This window comes from Austrofundulus limnaeus, unplaced genomic scaffold (genome assembly GCF_001266775.1).
Source record: "Austrofundulus limnaeus strain Quisiro unplaced genomic scaffold, Austrofundulus_limnaeus-1.0 Scaffold167, whole genome shotgun sequence".
NCBI classification, from domain to species: Eukaryota; Metazoa; Chordata; class Actinopteri; order Cyprinodontiformes; family Rivulidae; genus Austrofundulus; species Austrofundulus limnaeus.
The window spans coordinates 558,965-582,202 of record NW_013952569.1 but is presented as its reverse complement, the minus strand read 5'-3'; the positions used below and the strand labels follow the sequence as shown (position 1 = coordinate 582,202).

The 23,238-nt window shown below is 40.7% G+C and overlaps 2 protein-coding genes across 6 annotated transcripts in view; one reads left to right on the top strand and one right to left on the bottom strand.

The window, feature by feature from the left end:
• LOC106523822 (uncharacterized) overlaps window positions 1–7,660 on the top strand; it is a gene marked incomplete in the record, with an annotated part of 27,914 nt that extends 20,254 nt beyond the window's left edge. The window contains 14 exon segments of the mRNA XM_014017389.1: window positions 118–244; window positions 576–746; window positions 834–868; window positions 948–1,112; window positions 2,732–2,863; window positions 2,938–2,976; window positions 3,045–3,185; window positions 3,269–3,351; window positions 3,826–3,849; window positions 5,469–6,693; window positions 6,784–6,853; window positions 6,980–7,084; window positions 7,163–7,281; window positions 7,355–7,660. Of these exon segments, the coding sequence (XP_013872843.1) occupies window positions 118–244; window positions 576–746; window positions 834–868; window positions 948–1,112; window positions 2,732–2,863; window positions 2,938–2,976; window positions 3,045–3,185; window positions 3,269–3,351; window positions 3,826–3,849; window positions 5,469–6,693; window positions 6,784–6,853; window positions 6,980–7,084; window positions 7,163–7,281; window positions 7,355–7,420 (2,502 nt within the window).
• Window positions 7,661–11,253: 3,593 nt separating this feature from the next.
• On the bottom strand, window positions 11,254–22,060 carry LOC106523834 (serine/arginine repetitive matrix protein 2). 5 transcript variants are annotated; one of them, XM_014017409.1, is made up of 17 exons: window positions 20,878–20,969; window positions 18,698–20,435; window positions 18,550–18,611; window positions 18,348–18,386; window positions 18,000–18,263; window positions 15,685–15,899; window positions 15,357–15,550; window positions 14,881–14,973; window positions 14,759–14,796; window positions 13,599–13,961; window positions 13,498–13,521; window positions 12,385–13,280; window positions 12,208–12,315; window positions 12,034–12,144; window positions 11,800–11,921; window positions 11,610–11,684; window positions 11,254–11,538 (listed from the first exon to the last, which is right to left on the bottom strand). In XM_014017409.1, the coding sequence occupies exons 2-17, from the start codon at window positions 20,270–20,272 to the stop codon at window positions 11,521–11,523; spliced, it is 4,197 nt and encodes a 1,398-aa protein (XP_013872863.1). In that variant the 5' UTR covers window positions 20,273–20,435; window positions 20,878–20,969; the 3' UTR covers window positions 11,254–11,520. The 5 variants fall into 5 exon arrangements, with proteins under 5 accessions (XP_013872863.1, XP_013872860.1, XP_013872859.1 ...); XM_014017406.1 differs by lacking the exon at window positions 20,878–20,969 and adding an exon at window positions 21,327–22,060 and having other exon boundaries at window positions 11,254–11,684; XM_014017405.1 differs by having other exon boundaries at window positions 11,254–11,684; window positions 20,878–20,970.
• Between the last annotated feature and the right edge of the window lie 1,178 nt (window positions 22,061–23,238).

Genomic DNA, 23,238 nt, shown 5'->3' with positions numbered 1-23,238 from the left:
CACACACACACACACACACACACACACACACACACACACGCGCACGCGCACGCACACACACAGAGCTGTAGGCGAGACGTTCCTCTTGGTAAAACTAACCTGTCTGCCGTGTTCCAGGTGTTCGTCGAGTTCAACAGTCCGTCGGACGCCGATCGGCTCGGCATTTGGTTCAGCCGCCTGAAAATGGGCCTCAACCACAAAGTCTTCAGGATGAAGATTCCACGCTGCTCCACATCAGCACCGCGCAAGTATTTGTTTTAGAGAATAAAGAAAAAAAAAGGCGCGTTATAAAAGTTTATTGATTTGTCGACGACGCTCTCACTGCGACGCGCTTCACCCGAATTCACCCTTTCCCAGATCGATGGTCAGCAGTTGATTCTCTAACGTCTTTACCGGTGTCTTTCTGCCTTGGCGTGGTTTTAACACACAACCTGATAAAACCACTGGTTTTATGGAGGTGAAATGATGACTTGGTGTAAATACGTGACGTTTGGTTGTATTTATGTAACTTTCAGAGATGAGAAACTGATATGAAATCCGTCTAATCTGAATCATGTTTTCCCTTGTTCCTGCAGAGCCAAGACAGGAAGTCAGCACTTTGCAGGAAATCAATGACGTTGCTGCCAAGGTAACCACGTCAACAAATGTTCACCGTGTTCCTAAAGGAGGCGTGCCACAATTTTGGGTTACAATGACAACCTTTCCCTACATGTTCCCCACCGCTTCTCCTTGGTTCGTCATTCCAGGTTGGAGAAACTGGTGGAAAGTTGAACATTTAAACCACGTCGACAGGAAGTCATATTCATATTTTTGGTATTTTTTTTTTTTTTTAGATTTTCTGACAATCAGAAAAGTGTCTGACATTAAAGTAAGTTTACTTTTATGTTATTATTATTCATGATCGTTAGTGAGTTTTCCTTAAAAGTAAAACGTTTTGTGTTCTGAAGAAAGTGACGCCTCCGGAGTCTGCGTTCAAGACGGTCATGTTGACCGGTTTGCCAGGAGGACACTACAAACACGACGACATTGCAAAGCTGGTGAAGTTTTACTTTCTTAAACCGAGTCATCGGTGTCTGTACTTCAACGTGAACGTCCTGACGATGCAGAGGAGGGTAAGAAGCACAACGAGCCTTCTGAGCAACCTCAAAAACTTTATTTAATTCATTTAAACAGGTGGTTTGAACAAATATTCCCACTAAGAATATTTGTCCCAAATTACCCACGTCCCCCAAAGATTGATGAACGATAGCTAAAACGGTGACACTGAAAATCTTGTGATGCGTTAATTTTTTTGATGAGAGAAGTTTAGTTCTTTAGTCACGTTGGTGGGCGGGGTTAAACAGAAGGCTCCTTCACGGCCCTTCTGTTCGTTTGCAGTTCGACCGATGGAAGGTTCAGGTTCAAACACTGCTCCTCAACCACAAGTAAGGGTCCTGTTTTTATCACTTTTATCAGTATAAACCAACAACTGGTTCAATTTCACTTTTAAAGTAAAATTAATTGGTGGCTTGCATTTCGAAGGCATGAATCAGAGCTAATTATTTCTACTTTATGAGGCACTTCAAAACAACCACAGCTAAAACAAGGTGTGTTACATGTAAAACCAAAAAATGTAAAAGAAAGCACAAAACAACAAGTCAAACCAATTAAATCTAAGTAAAACAAATTGAAACAAGTCTAGGGCTAGCTAACTTAACGGTGCTTATGTCACCGCCCCTTGCTGTAGGTTGGCCCAATTTCTAGGCGCCTACTCGCGGCCGACATCAGCTGTCCTACTCGGCCAACTAAACAGAAAAACGAAGACAGTGCAGGTTTTTTATTTTTATTCTATTGGTTTTTTTATGTTTTTTTTTTAATGATGGAGTTTGGAAATACAACACGGACCGAAGTCTTTGTTTTTAAATGTATGTTTAGTAACTTGGCCGATTGTTGCAGTTAGATGTTAAATAAAATTACAAGTACCCATACTGGAGCTAAACCCAAATTATTTATGTTTAATACTATTGAACAGAAGGTATGTGAAATAAAATGTATCACAATGGCAACAAGGCAGCACATGGTCACACAAACATACGTCTTCCATTGACTAGACCCACATAGGGTGAGGTCAACATGGGCCGCATCCCATGAATTGATACAAAGCGTGTTTTTATGTTTTCCTTTGTATTCTTTTTCCATAGGAGTTAGAAGCAAGTGTTTTTGCTGCCATTTATACAGCTAATAATGATTATAATCATCAAAACAAGACCCTTACCTTTGGCTGAGGAGCGGAACAACACTGGGAATAAAAAAAAAACTGCAGCGTAAAACTAGAGCATCTTCATAAGTTCTTCAATATTTGATTTTACAATGTTTCAATGTAAGTGTAAGTGTTTTAGCTTCATAAAAAACATCACAATTCATTTTTTTCATTAGAGGAAATACTCTTAACTAACAATTCATGTAAAAAAATAATTGGCATGTACGACCATCAAAACCTTCAAGATTTTCTTTATTAATACACAGTTTTTGTACAAAGCGTATTTTCTCAAGGTTCTTCTTTAGTTTAAAGGCTTCCAGCAGGCTTTTATGTTTAAAACATTTCAAATTATCCTGTTTAATTTCAGACTATCATCTTTAGTTTTACGTTGAGAAAAATGAAGGATGGCAGTTTTCCGTATGAAGGTTTCTTGTGGACCGCTGCCTGTTTAATCTAATCCCATCGCACATTTTGTTTTTCTTTTACCTCCAGGCTTTTGTGCATTTCAACAACTGGCACTCGTGTCAGAGTTTTATTCGGGATCACCTCTCTAAGCCAGTTTGTGTCAGGTACCGGCTTCAGGTCCACTTGGTCTTAGAGAACATGCACCCTGGGTTCAGAGAGGTACAGGACCACAGGAGGACACATTCAGGACTGAGACGAGTTTAAAACACGTTAAAACATTGTTTGGTTTGCAGGAGGATATATACAGCAATCTGATGAAGTGGAGCAATGCTGTAAGTTTTCATTTTTAAATTAAAGTTGAATAAAAGTTCCATCTTTAACTTCTTTTTTTTTTTTCCAGGATTGTCCGGTTCTTGCGAGCTTGGAGCACCGGCTGCTGTGTGTGGAGATCGAGGAGACGAGCGCATCTCTGGTTATGGTGGTCTTACAGGGGGTGGCCGCCATCGCTCCGTTTGTCAACTACCTGGCTCTTGCCGACAGGGTTTGACAAAAACACCAACAATCATCCTCGAGTGGACCCGGTGCTCCGTTCCAGTTCACTGAAAACAATTCTGTTTGATTCAGATTTACATTGAGATGACAAATTCCAGCAGCGTTGCAAAGGTGGTGTGGAATCTCGGGAAAGACCATTGGTTTGATTATCCGTGGTACGTTTCAGAGTAAATCAATCCTTGTGTGGTTCACTCTTTGATTTTTCAGTTTTTATAACCAAAAAGAATTAAAAATCCACAATATTTGATTTCTGTTTCAGCTATGGAAATCTAAAATAAAATATACAGTTTTATCATGTAGTGACACTGAAAATGATGGAAGTCGCCAAATAAGAAGAGTTTATAGCGGCTGAAGATGGAAAACATTCCTAAATATATTGACAATGGCTGCACTCGAACACTATTCTGCATAACTTGGAATATTAAAACTATTTTGTTCCGACTTTTGGCCAAGAGAAAATGTAACGTGTGCAATTTAGTTTAAAAAAATTAACTAAAACACCCTATTATTATTTTAAATGTTACTTTGAAACTGTTAAACCAAAGAAAGAAACATACACAGATTTAAATCAGTTACAACATGATCTTCATTAAGTCACAAAACTTGATTTTTTTCTTTTTCCTACACAGGACTAAACTTCTACGTGTGGAGTCGTGAGTATCTCAGTCAAAGCATGTTTTAAAAATAATGAGTAGATCTTCACTCTTGTGGATTTGGAGCTGGTTGCTCCCTGAGGCTTTCATGTTCTCTGGTTTTCTTCCGGTTTAAAATCACTCACCAGGTTAACTGGTGACTCAAAGTTGGTCCTAGGGGTGAATATGAACGGTTGGTTGTCTCTGTGGTCCTATGGACTCTTGACCTGTCCAGGGTGTCCCTTACCTTTTGTCTCATGACTGTTGGAGATATAACTACAGCTGAGCAATGTAGAAGATTTGGACCGTAGATGAAAATGTTTGATTAGTCAAACAAAGCTGTAGACAAATGTCTGATTTATTTTTCCTTCTGACACTTTGGAGTCACAAAGCTACACAAATCTACTAACAGAAGAATGATTCTCTTCAGTGATGCAAAATTAAAAATAGATGAGCTGATTAATCCAAGTCATTTATTTGAAACAGATTGATGTAGATTATCAGGTTAGTTGAAGACATTTTTTAGTAGCTTTTAAAATAACGACACCAGTCTTTTTTTTATTAAAATGTGTTTATTATTAAGCACAATGGATAAGATGAACGTTTTTTTAACATAATGCACAACAAAAATCAAATAACAAACTAACAAAAACACAAACACCCAAAATCCCACCCCTCCTATACCGGATCTACTGAAACAACAAAAATCGATCTTGTATTAATACAAGTGATACAATGAGCAGATTTGTGTACAATGAAACAATATTTAACCTTTACACAAAGTTATCTGCCGAAATATTTTCTACATAAGATATAAATGGCTGCCAAATGTCAAAAAAATTGTTTACAGATCCCCTAACAGTATATCTAATCTTCTCTAAATGAATGTAAGACATAACTTCTCTTAACCAATGACCATATACTGGAGGATGTGGATCCTTCCATCGAAGAAGAATAAGTCTTCTAGCCAGTAGAGAGCAGAAAGCTAACACCGTCCTCTGATGTTCACTGAGGGAAGCCTCTGCTGGAGCCACCCCAAAGAGAGAGATGAATGGTGATGGATGAACAGTTCGTCCAAATAGTCCTGAAAAGGTATCAAAGATGCCTTCCCAGTATCCATGTAGCTTTGGACAGGACCAGAATGTGTGCAGGACTGTGGCAGGAGAATGTTTACAATGATCACACGACGGATCCAAGTCCTTTTTGAATTTGCACAATCTGTCCTTAGACCAGTRTAGACGATGTACTACCTTGAATTGAACTATAACATGTTTCACACATATTGAGGACGAATATATATTTTGAATAATTTTTTGCCAAACTGAGTCTGATATGGATTCCTCCAAGTCCATCTCCCACTTGCCCCTCAAAGAATCTAAACTGGAGTCAGAAAATGAGCTGAGCAGAGAATAAACTCTRCTCATAGAGCGTTTTGTTACAGACTTACACATCAGAATCTCATCTATAAGAGAAGTTGGGGGGCGTAGAGGAAAACATCCAGAGTTTGACATTACAAAATGTCTCAGTTGTAAATACCTGAAGAACTGTGACTTATGGATGTCAAATGTCTGTGCTAACTGTTCAAATGAATAACGACACCAGTCTTCACTTGCTGACAGTAATTTTTTACTTTTCCTCAGTTTGAGGGCTCGAAAAAATCGTCTGCATGACGAGCATCATTTATCATTGAGATCTATAGAGGATGAAATCCTGGAGTCAGGGCTGCCAACCAGAGGCTGCACAGCAGAACCGCCCAGTACAGAGCTCCGAACACGTCCATCTGGTTCTGAACCAGTTACAGAACAAAGTTTGTCCGCCTCAAAAGAAGCACCAGAGACCAGGGACAGCAACAGAACTCCTCCTTCATCAGCTCAGAGTCAGTTTCTTACTGTGGAAAAACTCAACGAATCAGGTGTTGAGAGCCATAAAACGGATGAAGTAAAAAAACGTGTTACTGAAAACCAAACCGCACCAGGTAACCATGAAGCCGAAGGTTCTAAACAGTCAACGACTGAAGGTCCAGGAGATAAAACTCAAGCACTGGATCAAAATAACCAGAAACCAAGGAGCAGCGACAAACACAACCAAAAATGTTCAAATGAGCTGCAACAAATCTGCAACCATGATCCGCCTCCAGAAACCATCAGCTCCAAAGACAGCTCGACAAAGCCTCCTGAACAGGACATCACAGAAATGATCAGTTCAACTGACAATCAGACCGACGTTGAACCCACAACTCCAGATGGACCGACCAGGAGCAGTCGCTCAAAGAGAAGGCTGTCTCTAAAGAAACAGGACGTGACGATTAAATACCAAACTCGAGCCAAGAACAGGAAACGAGTTGACGAGGAACGGATCGAGGGTCCAGCAGAGACGGTCTTTAAGGTCGTGGAACCTGTTCAAGAAGATCCTGATAGACGGACAGCGGAGGAAAGCAAACCAACGACAAGATCTTCCAAAGGAAGAAAAACAGAGGATGATGGAAACGTCCCAAGAAAAAAGCCAAGACTGACCAGGGATTTACAGGAAAGCAACGGAGAGAAAACTCCAAAAACAGAAGCTCCAACAGAAAACACAAAGACAAAGGAGGCTGCGGTTACAGACACAAGAGAGGAGGAGGAGATCTGTCAGTCGAAAACGCAAAGACCAAGGAGAGGAAGACCAAAGAAGACAACCAAACAGAAAGCAGCTTCAGAGAACAAAGACTCGTCCAGTAAAGTAGCTGAAGAAGTAAAGCTCCAGTACAGGAGCTCTGACGATCAAATCTACGATTCTTTGAGTATAAATCAAGTTCAAGAAGAGATGAAGGCCTCTGGACTCTGCAGAGTGGAGGAGAAAGAGACGATGGATGAAGCTTCTGTAGAGGTGAGGAACACAAAGCCTGAGGTGAGGACATGAAGTTTCCTTTTGTTGAGAAGCATCGTCATTAAATAACTCCTGTTTTAATCGTTGCAGATCCTAAATGAAGCCGAAGAGGAAGAGAAAATCCAAGGACCTGCTGAGCATTCACACGACGACAAAACAGGTTTTTCTGTTTTTAGTTTTCAGGCTTAAAACATGGAGTTGTGTGTGAAAGTCAACACATTCTTGGCTGCACACATTGTTTTTGTAGAGATTTGTTCGTCCAACAAGTTTCTCTTCATCTCTTCAGTTCCTGACGAACAGACGAAGCTTGTTGCACCAGACGTGAAGCGACCTCGGTCTCAGGAACCTTCTGATCTCAAACCAGCACAGTTCAACCCAGAGGACTCGCTCGGTGAGAACCTGACTGAGTCCACCTTTACTGCCTCCTGAAATCAGCTCCACTGATCAGATTTGGTGTTTGTGTCTCCAGGGGAGTCATTTGTGGAGCGAAAACTGGGCTTCTTCTGCTCGCTCTGCTCCGTCTTCTACCTGGATGAGAACGGGGAGGATCTTCACTGCTGCAGCCGGGATCACTACGACAACCTGAAGGTGCGGAGAAACTCCAGGTTCAGCTCAAAGAAACGCTGTTCGTCTCTTATTCTTCTCTTTTCTCCTCATTCAGAAACATTACCAGACGCTTCGACAGAAACCTACCAGGACGTCCAAACGAAATTTGTTCAGAAGATGAAAGACTCACCGTCCAAACATTTTTACACTTTATCAAAGTTTACTGTTATATTTTTATACTCTTTTATAGATTTGTTTTGGACTGAACAGTTGTTTGGGACAATTTGTTTTTAAAAAGAATGTAACTACAGTGAAGTACGGAATTAATCTTGTGTCAGCAGAGATTGAATTTGAATTGCTCAGATTGAATCTGAATGTGCACAATTTGAAATTGAACGAATTGGTTTGAAAATAAATTTCACTAAATTGAATCTGAATTTAAAGTTTTGTATCTGAATTAATTTGCTTTGAAACTGTATTTTGGTTTATTAGAAATTCAGTTTTGACTACTTTCACTTTCAGTTTCATAATTCAGACTTTTGTGTCACATCCTGGTCCTTGAGACAGCCAGGCAGAGTAATCAAACACAGATCCACAGATTGATGTTTCACTTTGAAGTTTCCCGTCTGTATGTAACAGAGTTGATGCAATCCACTGTAAAAGTGACAAAAACAGAGTTATTTTATTGCAGTGATTAATTTTACCTATAGAAAATGTTAGATTTACATCATGGATCACATACAGTGGTTTGCAAAAGTATTCATACCCCTTGAACTTTTCCATATTTTGTCACATTACAACCACAAACATAAATATATTTCACTGGAATTTAATGTGAAAGACCAACACAAAGTGGTATACAATTGTGAAGTGGAAGCAAAATTTTACATGAATCAAAACATTTTTTACAAATAAAAAACTGAAAAGTACGATGTGCAAAATTATTCAGCCCCCCTGAGTCAATACTTTGTGGAGCCACCTTTTGCTGCAATTACAGCTGCAAGTCTTTTAGGGTATGTCTCCACCAGCTTTGCACATCTAGTGACTGCAATTCTTGCCCATTCCTCCTTGCAAAACAGCTCAAGCTCAGTCAGATTGGATGGAGAGCGTTTGTGAACAGCAGTTTTGAGATCTTGCCACAAATTCTCAATTGGGTTTAGGTCTGGACTTTGACTGGGCCATTCTAACACATGAATATTCTTTTTTTTAAACCACTCCATTGTAGCTTTGGCTTTATGTTTAGGGTCGTTGTCCTGCTGGAAGGTGAACCTCCGCCCCAGTCTCAAATCTTTTGCTGACTCCAACAGGTTTTCTTCCAAGATTGCCCTGTATTTGGCTCCATCCATCTTCCCATCAACTTTGACCAACTTCCCGGTCCCTGCTGAAGAGAAGCACCCCCAGAGCATGATGCTGCCACCACCATATTTGACAGTGGGGATGGTGTTTTCAGAGTGATGTGCAGTGTTCTTTCTCCGCCACACATAGCGTTTTGCATTGTGGCCAAAAAGTTCAATTTTGGTCTCGTCTGACCAAAGCACCTTCTTCCACATGTTTGCTGTGTCCTCAACATGGCTTCTGGCAAACTGCAAACGGGACTTCTTATGGTTTTCTTTTAACAATGGCTTTCTCCTTGCCACTCTTCCATAAAGACCACATTTGTGTAGTGCACGACTAATTGTTGTCCTGTGGACAGTTTCCCCCACCTGAGCTGTGGCTCTCTGCATTTCATCCAGAGTCACCATGGGCCTCTTGGCTGCCTCTCTGATCAGTGATCTCCTTGTTCGGCCTGTAAGTTTAGGTGGACGGCCTTGTCTTGGCAGGTTTACTGTGGTGCCATACTCTTTCCATTTCCGGATGATGGATTGAACAGTGCTCCGTGAGATGTTCAAAGCTTGGGAAATCTTTTTATAACCTAAGCCTGCTTTAAACTTCTCCAAAACCATATTCCTAACCTGTCTGGTGTGTTCTTTGGACTTCATGATGCTGTTTGCTCCCCAATATTCTCTTAACCAACATCTGAGGCCGTCACGGAGCAGCTGTATTTGTACTGAGATTAGATTACACACAGGTGGACCCTTTTGATTCATTAGCAGTCATCAGGCAACTTCTGAATGCAATTGGTTGCACTCAGGGAAAAGGGGGCTGAATAMTTTTGCACGTCGCACTTTTCAGTTTTTTATTTGTAAAAAATGTTTTGATTCATGTAAAATTTTGCTTCCACTTCACAATTGTATACCACTTTGTGTTGGTCTTTCACATTAAATTCCAGTGAAATATATTTATGTTTGTGGTTGTAATGTGACAAAATATGGAAAAGTTCAAGGGGTATGAATACTTTTGCAAACCACTGTATTGATCAGATGCTGCTGCTGACTGATCCATGACGGGAAAATTAATCACTGCAATAAAATAACAGTTTTTGTCACTTTTACAGTGGATTGCATCAACTCTGTTACATACAGAAGGGAAACTTCACCAAAGTGAAACATAAATCTGTGGATCTGAATTTTGGAACTGAAAGTGAAAGTAGTTTAACTGAATTTGTAATAAACCAAAATACAGTTTCAAAGCAAATTAATTCAGATTCAAATCATTAAATTGTTTCAATTTAGTGAAATTTATTTTCAAACCAATGCACTCAATTTCCAACTAGATACTGCACAGCGGTAACATAAGGACCCCCGCACGCACAAATGCACCAGAACTCAGAAGTCTTTATTCCTAATAGGGATGGTGTGATTTTTGATTCAATAGTCTTATCAGCGATTGAAGGGTTGGAATGAGATTTCTTTTTTTAAAGGGCGATCTTTATTAATTAAATGCCTTACTAAGGATGTAAAATAAATTTTATATGCTCCCTTAATTTAAAATGATTTAATAATTGTGATCTGTGCAAATGAGGTAATAAAATAATTAATGTACAGTGCAGTGTCTTTTTTTTTCTCTGAGTCGGCGCCAACATGTGCAGCTCCTCTTCATGTCATATTGCTTTGGTGCGCCACAAGTGACCCAAATAGTGCTATATTATGACGTTTACTTCCAAAACGAATAATCCATGACAATCATACAGTTGAACAAATAACTAACCAGTTCTGAACTGGACCGGAGCGCACTCCCTCACCCCTGCTTATTTCCCCGTCACTCTGGGCTCTGGTGTGTGTGTGTTTGAAGTGTGCTGGGCGGGAGCGACAACCAGGAAACGAGGGAGTGGGAGGGACAAACCCACTACTCCTGGCTGCTTGTTTTTTTTTTTTAACGTAACTGCGCATGCCTTATCAGGCGATTGGATCGGCTATCGGCGATAGCCAGTGACCAAGATCTTATGATCTGAAAATAGGGACGATTTCCCATCCCTAATTCCTAATAAATGTCATGCTACTAGGTGCATCTCAAAATTGTAGTGGTTTGGGTGGGGGTCTTTTTTGTGGGTTGGACCTGATGGACAGCCCCTCATCTGAGCTAAACAACCAAAGAAATCTGAATCTCCTATGTTTAATAGTTTTTGAGCTATAACCATTTCTGTATGTCCAGATACCCCTTTTTCAGATAAATTGGGGGTCCGGGGGGGGGGGAGGACTTATTGGTGGGCCTGATGGATAGAGCTTCATCAGAGCTAAACAACAGAAGAAATCTGAAGCTTCTTTGTTGAACAGTTTGAGTTATAAGCAATTTTGCATGTCCATACAACCCCTCTTTGAAAGGAGTCCCCTCCTCAAATATGGGGTCCATCGTAAAACCGTTGGCTGGAGCAGTGTAGGTCAGACTCATCTACATTCCTGCCAAATTTCATGTTGATCGATGCAGCCATTTTGTGCTACAGTTGACCAAAAAATCACTGGAAAAAAAAAATCAATACGACTCCTGCTTACGCTTCGCAAGTGAGGATCAATTATGCTCATTCAGATTAATCTGGGCAATTCAAATTCAACTCCTGCTGGCACAAGATTTATCCCATAGTGAAGATGTTTGATCTCTACAGATGGGCTGAAATGATTCAATGCAAAAAAAAAAAAATCAGATGTGAAAGTTTTTTTTATTACAGGAAACAAAAATGATTGACATCACGAATTAAAACAAACAAATTCATCATAAACTCAAGATTTTAGTTTGAATCAAACTTAAATTCAGCACCAACTGATAAATACCATAAATAATACATTTAAATAAAAAAAAAAAAACCATTCCTGATCAGTCTTTCACCTTTTTACAGCCTGAGCAGCCTAAATTAAACAGATCCAGTTTGGTCCCGCCGTCGGTCCACAGAGCTCCTCCTGAGGTCCTCTAACAAATCCCAGCAGCCTGTGCAGCAAAACAGGATAAAAATCCATGTTTGTCTCGATATAAAGTTCATTTAATCGACTCAGTTTTACCTCAGTCGAAGTGAGGCTGCCACATTTCTTCGTTGCATCTTTTGAAACTTCCTGTTTGTACTTCTGGAAGAGTTTCTAATAAAGAAATACGAAGTGAGAGGCATGTTTGTGTTTCTGGAAGAGTTTCTAACAAACAAAGAAACAGGAAGTGAGAGGCGTGTTTGTGGGTTGTGGTTGCGTCTGAGCACACCTGCAGGTTGTCGTAGTGCGTGCGGCTGCAGCAGTGCGCGTCTCTCCTGCCCTCTCTCTTCAGGTAGAAGACGGAGCACAGGGAGCAGAAGAAACCCCACTTTGGAACCACGAACTCCTGACCTGCAGAGGACCAGAACCACACACAGGTTTGACCCCACCCCCCCCACAGAGGGTCTTTAAAATCCCCACGGCTCAGACTGACACAGTTTGTGGGGTTTTAAGGCGGCAGCACCTGAAGCTGGTTTCTCACCGACGGGGCGTCGCGGGTCGGACCTCGTCAGGTTCAAGTCGACTGAACGATGATCCCGTTCTAATCCGATTGGGTCCCTCCTCTGTTCAACATCTGGAGACGAAGAAAGAATCTAAATTTAACGGATTTTTAACGTTCTTACACAATATCTTCTACCTTCAATCCTGTTGTGTCCTTCTGGTTCCGGTTCCTGGATCTGAACCCCTGATGGATCAGACGAGTCTTCATGGAACCAATCAGGAGGCAGCAACTCAGCTCCGCCGTCTGTAGGAGAGAAACTTTGTAAAACTTTAGCTGTTTGTTCTGAAGTGTAAACATTTAGCTGTTTGTTACCTGGAATAAGAAGGTCTGAGACCCCCCTGTGAGACCCCGGACCACCTGACCCTCCTTCCTGAGGCTCTGCGTCCATCTCCTCCTGCCACGTCTCTCCTCGGCTCCTGTTGCTCCTCTTCGGCTCTTTAGCTGCTCCTCGTCTCTTTAGCTCCTTTGCTTCGGCTGCGTCGTCGGGTTTCATGGTGTTTGAAGTCATTAAGTTCTGTCTTTTTGGGGATTTTCTTTCATCTTTACTTGTAAAAGTTCTCCTGGTTTGATGTTTTATTGAAGTTAGTTTGTTCGTCTCTGTTGGCTTCGCCTCTTCTTCTTCTGTGGTTCTAATGTCTGCTGCGGTCCGATCGTCAGCTGAATTCAGAGTCTGTGCTCGTTCAGTAAAGTCTTTTGCAGGTTTATTGCGGTTTGTGTTTCTGTGAGGCTGGTGGACGTCTTTAGAGGTTTCTGTTTTTCCTCTGGTTCCATCGTCCACGCTCTTTGAAGTTCGATTCTTCTCAGCTTTGTCTGCGATGGGGGATTTTCCAGAACTCGTCTCCAGTTCTGGACGAGCTTCATGTCTACAGTCGTCTTCAAACCTTTTTTCTTTCGCCTCTTCGATCTTTAAACTCTGGGTTTGATGGTTGAACTTCTGTCTCCCGGCAGATGGGTCCAGCTCTAACTGTCCATCAGCAGCTCCTGAAGAACAGATAATCAAACTCCACGGAGCTTCAGACAGACGATCGGTCTCTCCGGACCGGGACCTGGTCTCGTCGGGGACGTCGACTGGTTCTGGTTTTACAGACATCGATGGGACTGGAGCGGCTGGGTTCTCCTCAACAGGTTTTGTCTCAGTTTTGATGTCGTCTTCCAGGTTTTTTAAAATCTGACGGGACTCTTGAAGACGCCGCTTTAGGCTCCTTATACTGAAAATAGGAGCAGAAACGTGGTTTGATGAATCGTAGAGGATTTGTTTTGGAAAAATTACCACTTTCCAGCACTTTACCCAGTTACCATTTATTTTTTTAAGTTTTAGCAAAACAAATTAAAACCTGGTGAACTACCTCCAATCTTTTTGTAATGAAAACATCTAAAGATACCTACAATGCTCAACCAGATGAACTAAATGAATCAGATACTCACGACTCAACACGCTGAACTTTGCTCCTGTAAAGAAAAACAAAGTGAATCAGATAAAGAGACGAGGAAGTTTAACTTTAATTAAACTGATAAATAAAACTCACCAAACAGGCGGACACGTCTGCTTCATGTCCGTTCCTCTGGATTCAAACGTCTCAACAAACTCAGTTCTTTTCCTCGAAGCCTTTAAAGATCTGTTTATTTCCCTGTTTTTAGTTCTTGGTTTCAGTTTGGAGTTACCAGAATAAGTCCTGGCTGTCCGACACTCTGAAGCTCGTCTCCCAGCAGCGTTGGAACAGACGGTTTTAGCTTTGGAAACCAAGATTTTTGCCTTTAAGAGAAGTTTTCTGGTTTTGGTCTTTTTTTCTTGGAGTAAAGCTGAAAGCGTTTTAGTTGGAGCAACGGATGTTGTGTCGGGAGAAGATTTGACGACTGGTGGTCTGAGGGGAGTGGACGTCGTGGGTCTTCTGTGGGACAATAATAGTTTAGTTTGGAGGGAAATAAACTCAACTGGTAACAATACTTTGGATGGTTACCAGTTTTTTGTTTGGTGATGTCGTTTCTTAAATAACGAAGGGAAAAAAATAAATGTTTGTAGTTTGGACAGTGGCGGATGTAGGATTTTTCTGAGTAAGGGGCCATCAAGGGGCCACAATATTCAAAGAGGGGCCAAGTCGTTGTTCAACATCCTTGCATATAAATCCTCAGTTTTGATAAGGTGTATAAATGTAACTGCTTACATCTGTTCCAGCACTTGTAACATAATGTAATGTTATTAAAAAAAGATCGCACAGTATATTCTCCTTATCGATTTTACATGCATTTTTACTGTACATGGATAAAATATTCTCAAATACAAAGCATGTGAGAAAATGAAGCCCATTGTCAGTTCAAAGATATTTTCTGCAGGATTGTTCAAGTCTTTTAAAGAAGAGAAGGCTTCTGTAAGATCGATTTGTGCTGGACTTTACTGTTTGACTCATTGGCGCCTCTAGTGTTTGGACATGGAACTGCAGCCACCGTCACTGCGCTCAGATTTCAGATGGGGCCAATGCCCCTGTGGCCCCGCACCTAGAACTGCCCCTGAGTTTGGAGATGTTAAGACAGCAGCTGTGTTCTTTAAATAATTTTTTTTTTAAATTGTGTGATGTTCAAGTACGAACTAATCAACTACTCCACATTGGCAAGAAGCCAAAGTTGAGTATTTGTTTTCAGTCTGATAAAAATTATATTTGTATTAATAAAAAAATGTTTCGTAACTTACTGCTGTGGAGCTTTCTTCTGATTCTTTACAACCACATCCTAAAAAAAAGGATTTTTTTAATAACCCAACAGTTGGTTTGAACATCTTCCAGTGACAAACAGGAAACAGGAAGTAACTTTTACCTTTCCTGCGACCACAGAGACCGGTGCTCCTTTAGAGTTGAGGCTCTTCATCCTTTTCAGTTTCTCTGCATCATCTTCAAAACAACCAACTGCCTGAATGTAAACAAGTCGCCTAAATCAGACAAACACTTCAACAAGTACAAAATGTTTGTCAAAATAAAAGCTCCTTACATCTCTTTTTTTTCTACTTGTCAATAATTGTTTTAATGTACTTAAAATTTTAATTTTCAGTTACAGTTTTTAAAATGACTGTGTGAATACACCACTCCTCCCTAACTAGGTGGACATTTCCCAGTTTGATAAAAGTTAAAGAAACTTATTGCTCACTTATATTACTTTAGTTGTACATTAGTTCACCTGCAGTATTTTTTATATTTTAACTTTGCAGCACGTAGTCGACGTGCTTCAGAATTAAATTTAACTGGTTGATAACTTTGTTGCGTGTCGGGGACACAAAATAAAAAAATGAAACCAACCTGAGGTTTTGTAGAAGATTCGGACTCCATCCTCTGAAGGACAGACTTTGCTTTGGCTAACTTCATCTTTAATCTTTTCATCGTCAAACGAGAGGATGAGGAGGATTTCATCTTCCTCAGCTCGGCCAGGATCACGGGAACCAGAGTTTTAACCACGACTTTTAGTTTCGGTGGCTCCAAAAGAGACTTCACAGCTAGAAAAACCAAAGAATATAGTTTTAGAGTCTGTTTTGTAAATGTAACCATAGAGTTTTACGATAACTAAGAACTACAACCTTTAACATTTACTCAAAGTTTGTAGATTGAAGTGTTTTTCTGCTGTTCAGACCTGATATTTTCAGCAGCCTCTTAATCAGCCGTTCTGCTGTACTTGGTTTCCTTCGTTTATAGGACGACCTCTCTTCGGTCGGTCGCCTCCTGCTCATCCTTGATGTCGGTTTCTTCTCTCTCCTCCTGGGCGACAATCGACTCTCTGGGCTCCTTGAACGCGATCGATAATGGGAGGATGATGGGGTTTCGTACCACGGAGAGGGAGACCGAGACCTACAGACACAAACCAAAGATTTTATATCTTAACTTTTTAGCAGTATATCAAACATGGATTCAGAGAAGATTAAATATACAGTATCAGATTATAGATGTGGACATGTTTGTTTCGACCTTTTTGTTAACAAAAAACTCAAAAGAAGTCTTCTGAGGAGAAGAAACATTTCAGTGAAGAAGAACCCATCCAAAAGATCTGACTCAACCTTAGTCCGTCCATCTGTTTTCTTCTTCTTATCTGGGGTCGGGTCTCGGGGGTCAGCAGCCTAAACAGAGAGACCCAGACTTCCCTCCCCCCAGATGAGCTGGCCCAAGTGACCGGGGAACTCCAAGGCGTTCCCAGGCCAATTGAGAAACATAGTTCCCCCAGCGTGTCCTGGGTCTTCCTCTGGGTCTCCTCCCAGTGGGACGTGCCCGGAACACCTCACCAGGGAGGCGTCCAGGAGGCATTCTAACCATATGAACCACCTCAACTGTCTCCTCTCGACGTGGAGGAGCAGCAGCTCTACTCTGAGTCCCTCCTGGATGACTGAGCTTCTCAGCCTATCTCTAAGGGAGAGCCCAGCCACCCTGCAGAGGAAACTCATTTCTTGATCTCGTTCTTCGGTCCCTACCCAAAACTCGTGACCATATATGAGGGTAGGAACATAGACCCACTTGTAAATCGAGAGCTTTGCCTTCTGACTCAGCTCCCGCTTCACCACGACAGACCGGTACAGCGCCCGCATCACTGCAGATGCAGCACCAATCCGCCTGTCAATCTCCCGCTCCATTCTTCCCTCATTCGTGAACAAGACCCCGAGATACTTAAACTCCTCCACTTGAGGCAGGATCTCTTCCCCGACCCGAAGAAGGCACCCTACCCTTTTCCAGCTCAAGACCATGGTCTTGGATTCGGAGGCACTGATCCTCATCCCGGCCGGTTCACACTTGGCTGCGAGCCGCTCCCGTGAGAGCTGGAGATCAGGATCTGATGAAGCCAATAGGACCACATCATCCGCAAAAAGCAGAGATCTGATCCTAAGGTGACTCAACCTTAGCTGTGTCCAAATTCAGGGACTGCTTCCTTCGAAGGCTTCTCCAAAGGCAGCCCACAAATACATCCCTTTTCCCCCGATTTGAGGTACGTGTCAAGTGTATTCTTCTCAGCCCACCCTATCCCAAGATGCATTGTGGGCTGAATGGGAGTTTGTTTTTTCTTATAAAAAGGCAGACAAAGCCAGAAACAGGAGTACAGTTTTAAAGTTAAATTTTTTTTAATCTAACGTTTTATAGCAGTTGAGTTGTTTAGTCGAAGGCTAGACCGTCCAAACCCTCAGCCTTCTTCTGGTGTATGAGGTCGGCAAAGGACCCGGCCCACGTTGACCGGGTAGGCTGGGTCCTTTGACTGATGCAGCCCCTGAATTTTGAAACAGCCCTTGTTAGATTTTCTATCTGGGTTATTGAGATGCATCGGAACACACAAAGAAAACATGGTACCTACAGTGAAACATGGAAGAGGCTATATCTCAAGACTATCAAGGCATTTTGTAGAAATGCATCAGAAAGCTTGATCTCAGTTGCAGCTCGTGGGATAATGACCCAAAACACACAACTAAAACCGCTCAGAACAACACTGAACATTTCTGAAGAGCCTTTCTGAGCCCTGATGTTCGACAGGAAGTAGATCTTCCTATTGTCAAATAATATTCAATTTTTTTATAGGTTTCATCCTTTCAAGTGAAGTTTGTCAAAAGAAGGATTTTACATGAAATCAAGAACATTGTGGACAACCCTGACCAACCTCTTCATCAGACTGTCATAGAAAGACAAAGTGTCTTCAGTCGGAGGCTTCTTCAACTTCGCTGTAATACAGACCGTTACAGAAGATCTTTCCTGCCCACAGCCATCAGCATCTACAATAAGTTTTTAGTTAAATGAGTTACAACAACACCTAATTTCCCTCTGGGATCAATAAAGTATTTTTGGATTGAAATGAATTGTTCTTAAAATATACTAAAATCTTTTGTTACTTTTGTTAGTTTCACGTTATTTTAATGACCTTGGGTTTTTTCTGTTAATATATGAACATAAAATATATTTCTCACGTGTTTCACAGACCTGAAGGTAAATCTGGAGCTCTGAGAGTCTCCTGATCGGCTCCTGCGTTTTCTTCTTCTGCTAATGGGGGTCTGGTGGTAATAAGGACTTGGTGAACAGGATCGGCTTCTGGGTTCATCCCTTCTGTCCGCCATCCTGCAGGGTTGGTAATACGGGCTGTTTGAACCGGCCCTGGAGCGGCTCTCAGGTCTGGTTTTCTGGTCATGATGCAGGAAGGTCTGCGCAGACGGCGACGGAAACTGGAGGGCAACGTTTTCACAAAAACTAAATGGGTACGAGAGAAACAGAAGACTGATAAAAGAAAAGATCCTAGAAAAGTTATTTTGAATCTTTGACAAAAATAACAACCTTTGAAGTGATGGAATTTGGCCATCCCAACTTGGGTATCTGTAGAAAACACAAAAACATAAGTAGGATCTGTTTTTAGTGCGTCAGAAGAGATATCTAATTGGGATTCATGTTTGTACTTTAAGATTTCAAAGGTTTCCGTCACCAAAAAATTATGCTATTTCGATTTTAAAGTCTTTGGTATAAAAAAAGGACAACTCACTGTTTGCGGAGGAATTTGCAGTTCTCAAGATGAAGACTGGAATTCTGGTGGTAGATCCAATCCTAACAAAACAAGCAAATATTGAGGGGACAATGCATTTGTTTTGAACAAAAAGCCTAGATTTTAGACGAATAAGTGTTTAAGTCACCTTAACATTGACGCAGTGTTGGTTACAAAGAGAACACGTATGTGGAAAGGTTTCTGGCGTGGCCGCAGCGTAGTCTTCCATCATGGCTGCTGGTGGCAGACCCCTGAAGACCGACCCTCCAGCTGAAGAACTGAAGGATTTCTGAAGCATCTGGGCAGGGATCGTCAGGTTTGGGAGTGGTTGAGGTGAAGCCGGAGGAACAACAACTTCTATGGATGGTGAAGACGCTGGTTTCGTAGCAGTTAAGTTCTGTGGCAGGGTTATTTTCTCCATCTGTGGTTCTGGTTGCTCCAGTCGGTGCGGTTGTTCCTCTTGGTCATGATTCTTCTCAGGTTCAACAACTTCTAACTCTTTTTGTTGAGTTTCATTTTCATCATTCAAACAAACACTTATACTATGATCAAGCTCAAAGGCACGTGGGTCAGGAGGTACTACAGTGTCAGACGTTTGGGTTTCTGGTGCTGAATTTGATTTTTGGTTATTCAAAAACAGGATTAGGGGAAATCTCATGTCGGTGTCTTGCTTTGGTAGTTGGAACAAATCGAAGGCGTTTTGTAAAGTCTGGCTCGTTTGGTTGAGCGGTTGATCAGTTGGAGCGCTGGTTGGAGCGCTGGTTGGAGCACTGGTTGGAGCACTGGTTGGAAGAGCCACAGAGTTCCTGATTGAGCTCAGACTGTTGGGACAGTCCTGGTTGTATAAAGAGGAGGAGCTGCAGCGTTTCACCTCTGATGAGCCTTTTAGCTGCGGTTTTTCACGGTGGCCGCTACTGTTAGCATCAACTATCGACAAAGCACTGCTGCAAATGGTCTCCACAGCCTCTGTGGTCCCACAAAGTCTGGTGTCTGTCACTGAAATGTTACCCTGGTACATCGGTGTCCCTTCAGACCTAATTATGTTATCCGACTGAGATCCAGGGCAGCGTTCGGACCTAGTTTTCTTTTCCTTCTCGATGCGGATTTGTTGTAAGACAAAAGGCAGATTCATAGCGGTGATCTGGTCTTCAGGGTAAGACAGCAGCTGCTCCAAGTCCTCTTTTTCAAGTCCGTAACGCAGAAGGATCTTGGTAGCCAGTTCAGGAGTATACTTGGTGCAGCTGGACTCACTGCCCAACAAGTTTGTAACGGATTCAGTTTTGTGTCGATTATTCTCACTTGTGCTTAGAGATCCAGATGGAAAACATGACAATAAAACCTTAGACTTAGACGGATCTTCAAAAGTCGAGTTTCTCTGTCCTTGGGAGGTTGAGCACATAGGATACAAGGTTACACTCGCGTCTCTGGTAAATCTTGTACCCCAGTCAACAGGATCTTGTCTCGCCTCCTCCCTGGTTCTACTCAAATCCACAAAACTTTGTGTGCCCTCCTCTCCTGCGGCTCCATTAGGTTTGAGTTGGTGGAAAGCAATGAGTGGTTGGACAGTTTTACCAGTCCTGCCGGGCAGGTTCAGGCTGGACATCAGTCCAAGAAGAGGAGACGGTCTTTGAGTTCTCTTGTCTGGTTCTGCTCTGAAAAGTTCATACTGCTCTATGAAACTTGGGGTCCCAGAGGAACGTGGGTTATTCAGGAGATCGGACATCGTTTCAGGGATTTACCAACTGAATATAGTTGAGAACAACGGATTCAAGCATTTAAATGGACCGGTTTATAAAGTTCAGTATCAAAATTGGAACCAATTTGTGTTTGTGAGCTTTGAGGTGAGCCAACGATGAGGATCAGGACCAACTTTCTGAGAGCTTCACCTTTAACAACAAAAATATTAGTTTAAATTTTGCAACATTGAAACTGATCCATAATGGTATTTTGTCTTTTAGCATTATTGTTAAAACAGTTTTATTAAATAAAAATGTTAAATTTGTAAATATAAAATAAGTTTAAAGTCATAAAATGTAACTTCTCCATTATTTTTTTTATATATTTATAAATAAAGTGGTGGGACAGTTTGCACAAACTACAATCAAAAATCATTAAAATTATATTGATTTAAAAACTTTATGGACACAGTTATTTTAAAAAACTTTTTTATATCCCCATTTTTAAGTCATTAAATTTTATTTAGCATCATGAATTTCTCCCATTTTTTGACCAATAACATAAACTATCAGAAAAAACCTGTAAGATTTTAACCATTTTCAAAAACCGTTAAATGAAAGATTTTCTCAACATTTTTAAAGTTTTACTCACAATCAGCTGTTCAGTTTGTGCACATCGCCGCTGGTTGTTGCTTTCCCACTAATTATTTCAAGTGTTAGCAGCTGTGTTAGCAGCGAAGCTAAGAAAGTTAGCCTATAAACTTCCGGTTTGGAAAGCCCGTTTCAAAATAAAAGCACAAAACTCATTTATGCTGATGAAGTGCGCTTTAAAGGTGAGTTTAAAAAAAAAGAAGTTACAGTTGTTCTGAAAGCTACTATAAAGTTATTTAAACCAGGGCTTGTTAGATTTATTTATTTATTTATTTTTTATTTATTTATTTATTTATTTATTTATTTATTTTTGGAGGAAATTATTTTATCAAGTTTTTCATATATATATATTTTTACTTTATTGCAAACAAGGAACATGAACAAAAAGAACCTGATTAATTATAAGTACAAATACAGCTTCCAAGGGTATTAAAATATTCATAGCCAAACCTGATTCTGCTTGTTGTCATAGGTTGGAGAGATGAGGCCTTGGCACGCAGGCTGCTACCTGTTTAAGGCTGAAGGGCAGCCCCTGGAACCTGGTCTCCAACCAAGGGTCAGCTGAGGTCAACAAATGTCTGAAGGTCGCACCAATGGGGGAAAACTGCTGAAACAGGTCAGAATTCTGCAGATGAGAAAGAGCTGGGCTCGTTCACAACTCTGTTGCTGCAGCTCTCTTCAACCCAAACAAGTATATCTTGCAGTTTAAAAAAAGGTTTAATCTTAAATTAACTGGCTTTAATAAAAAGTAGTTTTGGGTTAAATTGTTTCTTCTCAAACACAGATGGAAAACACATCAGGAGTGAAGGGAAGACTAGACGGGACTGAACTGACACGTCTCCAAACAAAAGATTTAACTTTGGTCAGATGATTATTTATGACCTGGTTCAAGGTCGAGATAAGACTTCCTTAAATCTGTCCAAAACTCGTACAAACAGAAAGTAACGCCTCTTACTTGTTTGGTTTTGTCTGAAAAACAAAGAAAAAAGTACGTTAAAAACATGCATTTCAGTATTTAATAGTACTTCTGATTATTATTACACAACAAAACAACATTATTAATTATAAAACATGTAGGCTAATAATAAAAAATTATAATTTGGCAAAAAAAATTATTCAAAGATTAAAAGAAACCATTTTTCATGCTGTAGTTATTAGACAATGAAGGACAGTAAACCTTATGGAAATTTAAAAAAACATAGCAAAACGCTAGCTAAACATAGCAAATTGGTACCATGATGCTAAATAGCAAAAGGCTACGTAAAAGAAGCAAAACACTACGATTTTTAGCTTTTAAATAAGTAGTGAATCTCATGTAGTTTAATTTTATACGTAGAAGAAAAACTGCTCATTTAGAAGCTCTGTTTCAGTAAATGGTGACTTCTCACAGTGTGTGTGTGATAAAACTGCTCCTGCTCCCACATCGATCCACAAACACAAACAGGGTCGTGTGGACGAGGCAGGACAAAGTCCAAACCAGTCTCTGCTTATCAGAACTTACATAAGGACATCTTTACACTATAAATACCACCAGGCTGGAGAAACTAGTCAGATGCTGCTTGGGCGAACACAAGGAAAGGATCGTTCTTGTAAAGTGTCCGGATCTGCTTGGTTGTTGTTTTGTTTTCATGTAATTCTTAATAAATTGTGTTAAACTTTTAAGGTTGTCTCCTGCTGATTCTACCAAACAAACCAACCTGGGAGGGGTGTGGTGACCCCAACAAGATAGACGTAGCAGAAAGCTAGCTAACATGAGTGACACACAGCAACAGCTACGAGTAGCAAAGGAGTAGGCAGAAGCTAAAAGTTACGACGGAGTATTAGGGCCACACAAGATTTTTTTATTATTACTACAAGAACAAAGTTGTGATATTATGAGATTAAAGTTGTAGCATTATGAGAAAAATAGTCATAATCTTACATGACGTGTCCATTTTTCATTCCTCATTTCCTCCTTATTTTCCTCTCAGCCATGTGTCTCTGTGTTTATAAAGTAGTCCATGATGACTCGGATCACTGTTAGATTATTATGCTTTCATCCAAATTAGCTACGTGCCAACTACCATTAATTACAATACAGCTTCAGTTTATCGTATAGTCGTTTTCACAATATCCAAGTCCTGCTATCTTGTAAATTACGATTTTAATCTTGTAATTATATGACATTATTTTCATAATAATATGACTTTGTTCTTGTAATATTACAACTTTATTTTCATAATATTATGACTTTATTCTCGTACTTTTTAAGAAAATAAAAATAAAACTCTCGTGTGGCCCTGCACAGCAAAAACAGGAGTGTTAAAATGGCAGTGTTAAACTTTTGGGTGTTGATTTAACACCACCTAGTGTTATTTTAACA